General features: G+C 44.7%; 1 protein-coding gene across 1 annotated transcript in view; it reads left to right on the forward strand.

Annotated features, from left to right (window-relative positions):
* RASGRP1 (RAS guanyl releasing protein 1) overlaps positions 1-14,933 on the forward strand; it is a 78,393-nt gene that overhangs the window by 58,634 nt on the left and 4,826 nt on the right. Inside the window, exons 9-16 of the mRNA XM_045901753.3 lie at positions 1,579-1,854; positions 3,196-3,276; positions 4,575-4,679; positions 5,468-5,577; positions 6,230-6,374; positions 7,573-7,609; positions 8,383-8,535; positions 9,772-10,157. Of these exons, the coding sequence (XP_045757709.2) occupies positions 1,579-1,854; positions 3,196-3,276; positions 4,575-4,679; positions 5,468-5,577; positions 6,230-6,374; positions 7,573-7,609; positions 8,383-8,535; positions 9,772-10,157 (1,293 nt within the window). The remainder of the gene's footprint in view (positions 1-1,578; positions 1,855-3,195; positions 3,277-4,574; positions 4,680-5,467; positions 5,578-6,229; positions 6,375-7,572; positions 7,610-8,382; positions 8,536-9,771; positions 10,158-14,933) is intronic.

Genomic DNA, 14,933 nt, shown 5'->3' on the forward strand with positions numbered 1-14,933 from the left:
CTAACAACTGCTCTCTTAGCGTTTCCGCCTCACGTGAGGACCACCCAGCCCTCCCTTACTAACCTCAACCCCCAGCTCCCCCACCTCTGTCCTCCTGAGCTGCATGGAGGCTCTTCTTAGGGAGACATGTCTGTGCCCCATTGTCCTGTTGTTCCCAGCTGTGCAACCTGCTTTTGGGAAGTCTAGGATTCGTCATCCCTGCTCTCACCACCCTGAGCTCTGGGGATGCTACCCCACCCCCACCTTCCAGTTCCCTACTAGTTCTGGCGAAACTCAGTGGAACCGTTGAGAAGATTGTCCATGTCTCAGAAGTGACAGAGGGAGACAGTCATGGAGACGAACGTGCTCTCGTGCTGTCTCGCTGGCAAGATCGAGCTTGCTCCTCTTCAGCTTGGAGCCCACAGCAGTGCTTCCATGTCTGGAGCTGCTTGACCCTCAGGGCGGTCTGCACAGCTGATTAGTGAGGCCAGAAGTAAGGCAAGAACCCCTTGCTCCTCTAGTAGTTTATTTCACCTCCCAAGGGAAGCAAAACTAGCTCCTTTTTGCTGTTAGTCTCTCGTCTTGTGAGCCCCTTCCATACTTCACACTCACGGGCACCATCTGCTGAGAGTTGAGTGAGAAGGAGGCTCTCCTGCCCGCTCATAGTGATTGAGGGAGGCTAACTCCAAGCCTCAAGTCCTTCGCTGGAGACAAGTGGTACTTATTAGGCCACAGTTTTATTAAAAGAATTTCCAGCAGCATTTAAAATAGTTCCTTTGTGCTGTAACGTGATTGGTGGACAGTCTTTGCGTCTGAGGAAGCTGGTCGTCATGCATGGGGACTGGGGTTCTGCGAACTGCTTGCCCACTTGAACCAGGCGTATTTGTAGAGAACCGCAGCTCTGGCCGCTCCCTTTCTGTGCTGGTGAGCAGCCGTGCCCCTTTCAGGGCTGGGGCAGGGCGTGGGCTCTCAGGAAGAGCTTCGTAGGCCTTCCGCCTGATCCTCCTGCATGCCCTCTGCTGGGAATCGGTCTCTGGTGCGGGTTTTCAGTCTGTGAATGCAGTATCACACGCTTCAGCATCGCTGAGATAAGGCCCACAGAGCACAACATAGAGTATGAACATGCTAGAGACCACTGAAGTCCCACAGCTTCTCCCCGTGTTGGCAATAGTCAGCGCTTCAACAGCACACTTCACGTGTGTCTCTGGAAGTGCTCAGGTAACACCAGGGAGGGCAGCTGCATGGCTGGGGGACAGAGGTCAGAGGGACACTCACTGCGTACTATATATTCTTGTACCTTTTTAATTTTTATCTCAGGTTTTTACTTTTAAAAAATTAGTATAAAAATGATAAGACCACACTTAAAATTTTTCTGTTATGTAGTATAATCAAGTAAAGCATACCTTGTGTTTGTAGATACACACTGACATTTGAAATAAAGTGGAGTTTTTTAATTTGGGAGTCACAGTATGCAAATTGTAGATGAATCCCCTCCTGCCCAATTCGGGATGGGGTGAAATCATGGGAGGGACTGACAGTATTGCAGATAATACACGCTGCCTGGTGGGTACCTGTAACTGGGTCTCTTCTATTTTGTAGGTTCTGGGTGAGATGACCGAGCTGCTCTCCTCCTGTAGAAACTATGACAACTACCGGCGGGCCTATGGGGAGTGCACCCAATTCAAGATCCCCATTCTGGGGGTGCACCTCAAGGACCTCATCTCCCTGTACGAAGCCATGCCCGACTATCTGGAAGATGGGAAGGTCAATGTCCACAAGCTGCTGGCCCTTTACAATCATATCAATGAACTGGTCCAGCTGCAAGAGGTGGCCCCGCCCTTGGAGGCCAACAAGGACTTGGTGCACCTGCTGACGGTGAGGCTCCCACAGGAGACAGTTACTAAGGACGAGCTGGTGCCACCCACCACTCCCTGCAGCCTAGCAGATACTAGCTCAGTGAATCCTCATAAAAACTCTCGGAAGTAGATACTATGATGATCACCGTTTTATGGATAGGGGTACTGAGGCACAAAGGTATAATTGGTCAGGGTACCACACATGATTAAGCAGTAGAACCTGGATTCAGATCCAGGTGGTGGGACTCCAGAGGCTGTGCTTTTAAACAGTATGCCCTTAGGACTTCTGGAACTCCTTCCTACCCCTCTACAAAAGCAATTCTAAACTCTCCAGGAGGAGCTGATAGCAAATCAGGATCTAAAGCTTCCTAAGAGAAGGAGACAGTGTATTCTCATTTAAAAAAGAGTAAGGCAATGAGTTAAAAACAAAACCCAACAACAAAGTGGAGGCATTCAAGTCAAGAATAGGTGAACACTTGTGGTACAGGAGACCAAGATTTGCACTTTGGGTCCAGAGTGAGATCAGATGAACTCCCTTCCAGACCCACAATTCTGTAGTTCACCAGCTGTGTGACTGTGGGCATGTAACTCTGTATCTGTTTTCTTCTCTGTAAATCAGAGATGAGTCTCTGGGATAACTTGCAACTTCTTGCAGTTCTAAAATGAAACAGTTCTTAATCTGCTCTTTTGCAGAATGGCATAATTATTACAGCCTCTTCTTCCCTCACATGATTCTGATAGGGCCCCATGGTTCACATCCCAGGCCCTTCGGCAGTTGGGGAGGTGACCAAAGCAGGTCTTGGCCGTAGACATCATCTGTGAAAAGACGTACTGATCTTAACTTTTTTGAATCACAAATCATGTGATGAAAACTGTGAAAAATATAAAAAATATATAGGAGTTCTGGACCTCTTGAAGCTATCCACAGACTCTAGGTTAAGAACAAGATTATTTCTAAGATCTCTCCCTTCTAGATTTTATGGTTTTAAGATATATGAAACTGATTAACTCTTAATATCATTTAATAATATCTGTTATCACTTAAACTGGGTTCTGTTGTAGAGAACAAGTGAGGCATGGACCATCTGACCAGATAGGGCCTTTTGCCTAAGCTCTAAAGGCTTAGATATTAAATCATATTTTAAAAGAGGACATCTTGACATCTCTTCACAATTTAAAAACACTTTAACAAGAAGGAACTAATGCTTGCCCTATTACAGTAGTAAGTGTTACACCCTCCAAACTTTGTGAATTGTAAAAACAAACCATTAGAATGGCCTAGGAGAGTAGAGAAACACATCAGCCCTGGGAAAGACAAACAGCATCCTAGCAAATAACCGTGTTCTGCTTTGACCTGCAGTTGTCCTTGGATCTCTACTACACTGAAGATGAAATCTACGAGCTTTCCTATGCTCGGGAACCAAGGAACCACAAAGCCCCAGTGAGTTGTTCATATTTCTATGCTAGGATTACTGCATGTAACAGGTACTTTACAGGCTGCTCATTGAGGTCATCATCTTAAGGAACAAACTTTTATTCAGTTTAATAAGTATTTCCACTATGTGCCCAACCTCATGCTAGGAACAGAGCTTCAACATATGTATCATTAGTTCCTGACCATAAAGAGCCCGTAGTCTACTTGAAGGGATGAGACGAATATAGGAACAGTAAATGACTATGTGCCCTAAGCACATCCCAGTGAGTGATGCAGTCAGTGACTTACCAAGTAGAGAAGGGAGAGTTGCGGGCCATAGTGACATCTCCTTCCTGTTTGTTATAAAGTATCCCCACATCAGTTGTTTCTCTTCTCTGACTTGTTGATAAGCACATGCATCCCAGTTAGAAAAGACTGATCATCCTATATTCATCTGGGTCAAAAAAGCAGTCTGCTGGGGTTTTGACCTCTTGTGCTGAGAAGTCCTCAAAACAGCGCAGTCCTGGCACTGCCCAATAGGACTCTCACAAGTCGTCTGGCCTGCCTCTCTCCTACAGGCAGGTGAAAATTTCAGCCTGCCTTCTGAAGGATCGGTATCTCCCCCTTGCCCCCAGTCTCCTGGGAAGCTTCCCAGCCCCCAAACACGTAGTACTCAATGGGGGGAGGTACCCGCACATAAGTAATCCAACTTCTCTGTTCAGGTGGCTGGATTTCACTGTGTCTACACAGAAGAATCAAGTTTTAGCTGCAACTGTAATGAAAGCTGTTCACTAAAAATACTTGGCAGGTTCCATTTTCAGGGTGTTAGAGGGCATTTCAATGGAAAGGGTACATTCTCCCATTTTTGGAAGAGATTTTCATTTGGGCCAAGTCTCAAATTAGGAATGGATTCCATCTCCGCTTGTCCAAGCCTCAGACTTTTTTCCTTGTGTTGTCCTGCCTATGTTCCAGCTATTTTTCTCCTCATCTACGTCTTTAGGAACTAGAGAACAGAGAGGAAATTTAAATGAGCCACTGTGCTGATAGCTCTGACGAAAGGTTTAATAATGCAGAGGGAATGGAGAATTTTGAGTTATCTGTAGATGAAGAGAATATGTGTGAGGAGCGCTTTGTCAGCTGTGAAGCACATTTGCATTGGCCAAGATGACAACTGTAGATTTCAATTCCACGTGGGCTCTCAGCTCCTTGCCCCTGCACAGAGCTGACGGTTGTCCACAGTGTGGCCATCAGGTAGTGGGAAAGGAAGGAGCTGTGGGTTGTACTGCATTCTAGTCATGGGGATTTCTCTGAATATTTCATTTCAGCCACTAACACCTTCAAAACCACCAGTAGTGGTGGACTGGGCCTCTGGAGTATCTCCCAAACCGGACCCAAAGACCATAAGTAAACATGTCCAGAGGATGGTGGATGTAAGTACAGCTGTATTTCAGCAGACAAAAGCAAGGCACAGCCTGGCTTAGCTTTATATGCAGGGGGTGGGGAGGGGGTGCCCACAGTGGCAGAAACACAAAGGTGGGAAACTTGAAACCTGTTCCTAGTGAGCACGGGGAACCGCTTCTCATACGGTGCCTGGTACATTGCAAACGCACTTGGGCCTCACGTTGGGGGAGGTGTGCTCCCTCTTGAAGACCTAGTAGGAGAGCATATATTTAAGGGTGGCAGTTGATTTGGGAGGCAGAGAGGCATCAGAAAAAAGTTTAAGTAAGGATAATAAGGAGAATCTAATACTGAAATTTTTGGCCCTCTTGATTCTCTTCACTGTTACTGTGGAGGAGGGATACCTACTTCTGTGTTTCTAATCCAGTGTAGTAATAGAAAAGGGAGAGCCAGCCAGTGACAGAACCTTGAGCAGTGGAGGACTAAGGGGGAAGGAGCGCTTCCCGCTGGGCTGGTAGCAGAAGCACTGTAAGAGGGGCAGAGCAGAGGGAGAACAGCCCCTGTGCAAGGAGCGAGGAGCACCCAGTGGCCAGGGAGGTGGCACCATCGATGTGCTAATGGACCCGCCAGCCCCTGGCCCCCTGCAGATGCGGGCCCAGGGCAGCCCTGCCACGTGCCCTGCTGCTTCTCTGTGGCAGCTTCAGGAGCACATTTCCTCGTTCTCTCTTATCAGACGTTCCAGCCCTTCGTCATTTGGCTCAAGAGAGAAATGATTGGTTTCGCTTTGGTAATCACCAAAGAAACTCCTTTTTTTCCACAGTCCGTCTTCAAGAACTATGATCATGACCAGGATGGATACATTTCTCAGGAAGAGTTTGAAAAGATTGCTGCCAGTTTTCCCTTTTCCTTCTGTGTGATGGACAAAGACAGGTGAGCATTTGTGTACAGGCTTAGGAGGCTCTTGGTGCTCAGGGAGCAATCATCAAATCAATGCCGGTCTGGTTTTCGTTTGGACAACAGACCATGAAAAACACATGTGTTTTAAATGCCTCAGAATTGAAGATTTCATAAATCTGCCCGTTAAGGAATAATCAACTATAAATAAGAAAACCTTTAGTGTTCCTTCTTTGCTTGGTTCTGCAGATTGTGAGAAAAAAATTATTTAATACTTTGTCTATTTACTTTTCAGAAGGTTACATAAGCTCTATGTTGGTTCTCTGTATGAAATCAAAGGGATGGTCGGTGGGCTCCAGTTATGTGTCATGTACTGTCTAAAGTCAGAAACCACAGCATAAGGCACTTCTCTCCCTGTAGTTTCCATTTCTTTTTTGAGTCTTTAAATTGGCTAGGAAAACCTACTTTAGCCAAAGAACACCTCTGTAGAAATGAATAGTGCCATCTCACCTACTAATGACGTGCTATCCATGCATCCCTACCTAAGAGCAGGGCTCATGGAGATAGCCCCCAGTAGTACATACTGTACCTACCACATAAGGGTAAAAACAAAGGTGAGTTTCTAAGGCTAGAAGCCACTCTTGTTACCCCAGACCCCACTCATACCTTGTCTGTCCCTTGCTGGCAGGGAAGGCCTCATCAGCAGAGATGAGATCACAGCCTACTTCATGAGGGCCAGCTCAATCTACTCCAAACTGGGCCTGGGCTTTCCTCACAACTTTCAAGAGACCACCTATCTGAAACCTACATTCTGTGACAACTGTGCTGGATTTGTAAGTTGTTCTTTGAATGCTTTAGGTTGAACTTGGGGAGGGGTATGAGACAATTTAAGTGATTAAGCCAGGCAGAGACCTCACCATCCTTATCAACCACCCCAGCTTAGAGCCTACACAAACACCTAGAATAAGCTCGTTCTCAAATGCATGGTTTTTACTTGAACTCATCTTTACCATTTCTCCCAGATTGATTTCTTCCTCTGGTCTATGAGGCCTGGGACAAATGGTAAGAACTGTTGAACTGAGGAGATATATATATGTGTGTGTGTATATATATATTATATATATATATATATATATTTTTTAAGATTTTATTTATTTATTTGAGAGAGAGCACATGAGAGGGGGGGAGGGTCAGAGGGAGAAGCAGGCTCCCTGCCGAGCAGGGAGCCCGATGCGGGACTCGATCCAGGGACTCCAGGATCATGACCTGAGCCGAAGGCAGTCGCTTAACCAACTGAGCCACCCAGGAGCCCCCGAGGATATATTTTTTAAGTAATTATAGTCATAGTAATTATAGTAACTATAGAAATAGTAATTATAGTTGCCGTTGTGAGAGAAAAGAATTATGAGACAACCCTGCCCTTTCCCCTTCAAAAGGAATGGCTTTTTTTTTTTTTTTAAAGATTTTATTTATTTATTTGAGAGAGAGAATGAGAGACAGAGAGCACGAGAGGGAAGAGAGTCAGAGGGAGAAGCAGACCCCCCACTGAGCAGGGAGCCCGATATGGGACTCGATCCCGGGACTCCAGGATCATAACCTGAGCTGAAGGCAGTCGCTTAACCAACTGAGCCACCCAGGCGCCCAAAAGGAATGGCTTTTAAGAAGTCATGTGGCTCTGCCCCTCTCTGACCAACCCCCTCCACTGACCCCAGGATTCTGTATGCTTGTTCTTTAGTTTGGAGTCCCAAGAAACTAGTTTGTTCTTTGATTCATCTACTTCAGGCCTCAGGAAGGCCTCCTAAGTCCATGCTAGTGAGCTTCTTGAACATCTGACTTTGATCAGAACAAACTCTTCGTGTTTGCAATTTAAGGTCAGGAGAGTTATGATGGGGAAGATAAAGGAGGTTTCCTTCCCACCTGAGGAAGAAAGCACAATGAAGGAAAATAAAGAATGGATGCCACTGTCTAGCCTCATACCGGACAGATGAATGATGGCTGGTACACTCTAACCATCTCTTGTCTGTCTCATAGCTCTGGGGAGTGATCAAACAAGGATATCGATGTAAAGGTAAGGCTCAGCTTTGTCGACTGTGTTGTTTTGCCTGGTCTCAGAGGATCTCCTAATAAAGCATTTTTTACCCAGAGGAGTTGTCTGTTGAATCCGCAACTTCTCAGCATGGCTCCCAGCCTCATTCCTAAACTGGTTTCCCTAGAGCACCCACTGACAGTGACTGCCACCACAGAGAAGAGGAATGCCTGACCGACCAGTTATGAAGCTCCTCCTTGCTAGGTCCTCTCTCTGTGTGGGTTGTCCCGGAACTAGGGATGGCGGGTAGGATATGATGCTTTCATATGGTCGTGGAAAGGCGGGTCTCCAAAGAAAGGCACTTTGGGAACAGAAGTCTTCACATACAAAGGCCCTTGCCAACTTTCCTCTTACCAGTAGATTCCTCCAGACCTAACTATCCTTCCTTTTAACTGGAGAAATTCAGGCGTGAAAGAGAGGAGACTTCTATGGCAAGGAAGAAAGAGTAAGACATAAGAGCTGCAAGCTTCCGGGGGGGGGGGGGGGTCTCTGTAGTATATGGCAGTATATGCAGAATGACTAAGAGACCACTTCCCTCCAAGACAGTGGACGCTGCTTCTGGTTCTGATAAGGGTTGCAACAAGATTGTGAGATCCAGAGTTGACCAAATGAGACTACTAGGTTCATTAGGAATAGCAGGTGTCCAGCTCCAGACTAGGACAGGCACGTGTGACGAGAAAGCACGGCACCAATGTGGTTTTGAGACTCTGGAGAAGAAAGCGAAAGACTTCCTGATCAGGGTGTCTCATCCACAGACTGCGGGATGAACTGCCACAAACAGTGCAAAGATCTGGTTGTGTTTGAGTGCAAGAAGCGAGCCAAGAACCCAGCAGCTCCCACAGAGAACAGCACTGCTGGAGGGCCAACATCCAGCCTTTGCTCATTGGGAGCCAAAGACCTGCTCCATGGTAAGTAGGCACAGAGAACATTCCTCTTGGAAAATGAAGTGGGAAGGATAAAGATTTCAGGGAGGAAAGATTGCCTTTGCAGTGGTTTTTATTAAGGGGGGGAAGGACAGACACCACTGTGGAAGATACATTTCAAGAATTACATATCAGTTCTGTCACATAAAATACAAATTTTCATGGGAGAAAGGTGGCAGAGAGCAGCATGAAAGTCTGGTTGTAAAATGCGAGATACAAAAAAATCATGCATAATACTCCAAACATAATTTAAATATTCTGATACTTCATGTCAATTTATGTTCCGCTGGGGAAAAATTAATTAGGATCCTTATAAGGTTTCAAGTATTAGAACTGTTGGTTCAAATTATAAATGCCAATTGGGTAACTATTTTTGTTGTCCAGAAGCCACTTTGACTATACCAATCCAATGTCTTGGCTACAAGGTTTAGTAGTTAAAAATACGTAACATTTTACTAGAAATGCATGTTTCTTAAAAAAGTTACCTTCCAGGATTTGGGGGAAATGAAATGATTATATAAAGTGTTTTTTATCCTCATTAAATGAAAGACTCAACAGAATCTAAAATCTGTTTCTTTATAAATGATGTAGTTAAACAGCCCAGAATTACTGTTGAGTCATTGCAAAACAATAGTCTGTCTTACAGCCTACCAATCATCTCAAATATATCCACTCTTTACTTGTCCAAGAAATTACTCCTAATGGTTAATATCCACACTGGGTCCTGGGCGAGCGTGTTGGTTGAGACAAAACCAGAATGTGAGGGCAACACATTTTGAGACATACTTCCCTCTCACAGTTGAGCTATGCCCACTGTACAAATAGGTCCCAAAGAAAATTCCTACCAGCTCCTGGAGGCCACCTGCAAGAGGACCAAAACTTGAATGCTGAGAGCTACCCCAACCCAATGTCCACAGAAAAATCTGTATGGACCATTTCTCTCTACAGGGCCTTGCTTCAAACTAATCTGCAGCAACTGAAATCCTCTAGGCAACCTTTGTGCAAATAGAAAAATGTCCTTTCCTCAGGGCAGATGCAGCCTGGCACCAGTGGCTGTGGCTTCACCAGCAAAGCACCTGCACTTCAGGTCCCTTCACCCCCTGAAGAGGGTGCCTGAAAAGGAGACCACTTTGGGCCCATGGAACTCCTATAATAAGAAAGGTCTCATCAGAGTCTGCTTTTCTGAGATAGAATACTAATATGTCCTGTATCTTTCTACAGCACCTGAGGAAGGGCCTTTCACATTCCCTAATGGCGAGGCAGTGGAACACAGTGAGGAAAGTAAAGATCGGACCATCATGCTCATGGGAGTGTCCTCACAGAAGATTTCTGTTCGGCTGAAGAGGACTGTCGCCCACAAGGCTACCCAGACGGAATCACTGTCTTGGCTTGGCAGTGAGGGTCCTTCGGGGACCTTGATGCTGTCCTCCCCAAGGAAGACAGCCCAGGATACTCTGTATGTGCTTCCCAGTCCCACATCTCCATGCCCTAGCCCCGTCTTGGTCAGAAAGCGGGCTTTTGTCAAGTGGGAGAATAAAGAATCCCTCATAAAATCAAAGGAGGATCTCCGTCATCTCAGACTCCCAACTTACCAAGAGCTGGAACAGGTACCTTCCTTTTCTTTTCTTTCAGACTCTGAGGGAAGAACATATAAGCTGAAGATTTTTTTTTTTTTTTAAGATTTTGTTTATTTATTTGACAGAGAGAGACACAGTGAGAGAGGGAACACAAGCAGGGGGAGTGAGAGAGGGAGAAGCAGGCTTCCCGCCGAGCACGGAGCCCGATGTGGGGCTCGATCCCAGGACCCGGGGATCATGACCTGAGCTGAAGGCAGACGCTTAACGACTGAGCCACCCAGGCGCCCCATAAGCTGAAGATTCTGACCAGGTTGATTACTAGCAGGATAAAGCCAAAGAAGAAAAGGAAGGATTCTGGCTTTCTTTCAAACCAGTGGAGGCTATGTCTCACATTACATGAGTAGAACAAGATATACTGGGCTCCCTATTGCCATTTCAAAGTGTTGGTGCCAGGACCCAAAGGTGCTTTGAGTAAAAAAAGTTTCTACTGATCAGCTTTACTGTGCTCACACCACAGCCCTGTTTCTAAATGAAACTCACATCAGAGAATGTGCTGATCTTCTATATACATTAGACAGAATCTGGCAGATGCACAGTTGAATATAATCTATAAACTGGTAACAACTGTACCAGGAGTTGCTTTTTCTTCAGCTTACAATGTCCTAATTATAAGGTGCCCCATAAAGGCATGATAAAGTTTACCAAGAAAGGAAGAATAGGAGTTTGGGAATATGGTTCCAAGGTTAGAGAAAAGAGCATAATGAAAGAGGGTAAGAAAGGAAAGGGGACAACAGGCAGTTGCCCTAATACTCAGTTCTGTAGGGCCAATAACTGATGTACTTCCTTTTGTTTAAAGTACAGGGCTCATGGTGAGGGCTGGCTCAGAGGGGCTCCTACCAGTAGTTGTTAGGTAACTTTAAGTCATTTTAGAGAGAGGGAAGCTTAGATCCTTAACGGTTTTCTTTTTTCTAAAACATCAAGGTTGGCAATGTGTTTTTGGAGGCCTAGCAGTACAAACACAAAACCAACATCCACCTAGCGAGAATTCCTTAAATAATTCAACATATTACATAGTGAAATTGCCCAAAAGGGCCTCAGAATCCCCTGCCTTCTCAGTGTTGTACCTTCCCTGTCAGACTCCTAGAAGCTGGAATACAGAAACATCTGAGGAAACAATACATGTGAAACTCTTGGCTTGGTGCCTGGAACAAAGAACATAATATTAGGAGGAACATAGGAAAAAATAACAGATTTTCTGGATGAAAGGTGTTCTCTGGCTCAGAGTGTTTTTTAAGACCTGCTTTAAGAATCAAGTCAATCAGAAGGTGACAAAATGTGGGTTACACAAAGAAAGCCCTTTCTCTTCAGGGGTAGAAACTGTCAAAAGCAATTTACATTTGTGATTCTAATACCAGATATACTGTGCCATACTTAGTCCTCTGTAAAATACAAGGCAGGATTCCATGCTCTCTATGGTTTGCTTCAGATCGTGAATAATTACTATCATGGAACACATTTACCTAGCACATAGCAATCTAGATAAATTTCCACTGAGAAACAACTCATTGTATCCAGATTACCCAGAAATTGCCTACAGTTGCAGGGAGGGAGTAACCAATATGGTATAATGTAAGAACACTGGACTCACAGAAGACTGGAGACATCATCAAGGCAATGGGAGCCGTACCTTTCTACTCTCCCCTTTTATTTACAACAAACCGGTTATTCATAACCAAACAAAAAGTGACCTCACGGAATACCCAGGAGATTTGTACTTGCCTGTGCTCCGGAAAGTAGGTGGCTAGGCCTCAGATCCAAGGGAGGTGGCGAGCCTGCTCCACCCCATCTTGCCATGAGCGGGCAAGAGCAACACTGGAGAGTGCAAACCAGGTCAGACATGCAAGGAAGATACAGAAGTTGTGGAGGTCCCACTGGGAACGGAGCCAGACCGAGAAGAGTTTGGGGGCTGAGGAGAATCTTAGGAGTCAGCCTCCCTGCCCAGAACAACACTGCAATGCACTGGGCTTCCTCCCTCACAGAGGGCAGGGAAAGCTAAAGTGGTGAGTGACTGGCCCCCTGGCTGCATAGGCTGTAGCTGGAGGGACCCATTTCTCTCCAACAGCACCCCAGGTTTCTGAGGAAGGACCTCCAGCGCTTGGGGGAGGGAGAGGAAAGAGGCAGATAAGAATAACAAAGGGCACTAAAGGAACACATACCCCCCCACCCCGCCCCATCTCCCTCAGGGTTTCATAGCAGGTTTGCCCATGGACGTGTGGGAGTACCCCCACTCGAGGATCCCCCCATAATGCTGTGGGCAGCCCTGCACCTCTACCGCCAGTACTCTCTAGATCAACTTTTTTAAGGCACACTCCCAAATGCAGCACCAGAGCCGGCTTGGGTAAAAAGAAACCCAAAACTTGAGCTATAGTATGTGGCCACCTTATGAAAAACCAAAGGACTTTAAATGCCAGTCTGTTGAACTGTAACAAAGTAAACAACTAAGAAAGGTGTGTGCTACTACTTCAAATACGATGGCAGAGACGCTATGGAATCTCACGGCATCACAAAGAGAAAAGAATTCCAGCAACCAAACTCAAAGGCATGGAATACTGGGATCTAACTGATAAAGAATTCAAAATAGCTGTTTTAAAGAACAAGAAAAACTCAGAAAGGTTATTCAATGAACTATGGAAAAAAATTAATGAACAGGAGTTCTTTGTCAAAAAGATTGAAATTTTTAAAGAACCAAATTCTGGAGCTCAAGAATTCAATGAGATGAAGAATGCACTAGAAAGCTTAGGAAATAAGGCAGATCAAGGAAAGAACTAGCAACTTAGAGGACAGGAATTTAGAAATGATTGAGAAGAGGAACTAAGATTTTTAAAAAAGTAAGAAACCCTATAAGAGCTATCAGTTATGATGGGAAAAATATAGAAGGAAAAAGAAGCAGAAAGCATATTAGCTGAGAACTTCCCAAACCTAGAGAAGAAAATGGAGAATACAAGTCCAAGAAGGTAATGGACCACCCAATTATTTTTTTATTTTTTTTTTAAGATTTTATTTATTTATTTGACAGAGAATGAGAGAGCACATGAGAGGGGGGAGGGTCAGAGAGAGAAGCAGACTCCCCGCCGAGCAGAGAGCCCGACGCGGGACTCGATCCAGGGACTCCAGGATCATGACCCGAGCTGAAAGCAGTTGCTTAACCAACTGAGCCACCCAGGCGCCCCCAATTATTATTTTTTTAAAAGATTTTATTTGAGAGAGCGAGAAACAGCATGAATGGTGGGGAGGGGCAGAGGGAGAGGGAGAAAAAAACTGGGAAAAAAGAGAAACCTATGAAGGAACCCCATTAGCTATAAGCAGGTTTCTCAGCAAAAACTCTATAGGCCATGAGAAAGTGAAATGACAAAGTATTAAAACTGCTAGCAAGAACACTTCATCCAGTAGTCCCCTTTCAGACATGAATGTGAAATAAAGGCTTTCTCAGACAAAAACTGAAAGCACTCAACCCCGCTAGACCAGCCTTGCAAGAAATGCTGAAAGTAGTTCTTCAAGCTGAAATGAAAGGATTTAGTGACATAAAAGCAAATCAAAGTACACCATACTCCAGCAATGATGAGAAATAAGCAGAATCAGAAAACTAACTAATTAGAATGGTGTGTTCAACCTCTTAATTGTAGAAGAATGGCCTAAGGAACGGAGCATTAAAGATAACTATAGCTACTATAATTTCTCAATGAATTCACAGCATAAAAAAAATTGTAATGTCAAAAATATAAAAGGGAAGGAATAAAAGTGGATAGCACTTTATCTTTGGTCACCTATAAAGTTTCAAGCTAAAAAGGACTATTTTAATTATGAGATGTTTTACATGTAAGCCACATGGTAATCACAAAGCAAAATGAATGAAATCTCGCCATTTGCAACAACATGGATGGAACTAGAGGGTATCATGCTAAGCAAAGTCCGTCAGAGACAAGTACCATATGATTTCACTCATGTGGAATTTAAGAAACAAAACAGATGAACATAGGGAAAGGGAAGGAAAATAAAGTAAGAGGAAAACAGGGAGGCAAACCATTAGAGACTCTTAACCATAGGGAACAAACTGACAGTTGCTGGAGGGGAGGAGGGATAGGGTAAGTGAGTGATGGGCCTTAAGGAGGGCACTTGATGTAATGAGCACTGGGTGTTGTATGCAATTGATGAATCACTAAATTCTACCTCTGAAACTAATACAATATGTTAATTAAATTGAATTTAAGTAAAATTAAGTAAATTTAAGTAAAACTTTTTTTTTTAATTTATTTTTTTGACAGAGACACAGCGAGAGAGGGAACACAAGCAGAGGGAGAGGGAGAGGGAGAAGCAGGCTCCCCACAGAGCAGGGAGCCCGATGCGGGGCTCGATCCCGGGACTCCGGGACCATGACCTGAGCCGAAGGCAGACGCGTAACGACTGAGCCACCCAGGTGCCCCTAAGTAAAACATTTTTTAAAAAGGCTCAAATCACCGTGGAAAAATCACACTTTACAAGAGTAAAGAGAAATAGAGGGGGAAAAGAAAATGGAGATAGAAAACAACCAGAAGGCAAATACGATGGCAGTAGTAAGTCCTTACATAACAATAATCACTCTAAAAAATAAATGGATTGGTTTCACCAATCAAAAGGCACAGAGTGGCTGGATGGATAAAAAATAAGACCCAATTCTATGCTGCTTACAGGAAACTCATTTCAGCTCTAAAGACACATACCAGCTCAAAGTAAAGGGATGGAAGAGGATATTCCATGCAAATAGAAGCC

This window comes from Mirounga angustirostris, unplaced genomic scaffold, assembly GCF_029215605.1.
Source record: "Mirounga angustirostris isolate CCGP_5_RB_7025 unplaced genomic scaffold, mMirAng1.0.hap1 SCAF_9, whole genome shotgun sequence".
Classification (NCBI taxonomy): domain Eukaryota; kingdom Metazoa; phylum Chordata; class Mammalia; order Carnivora; family Phocidae; genus Mirounga; species Mirounga angustirostris.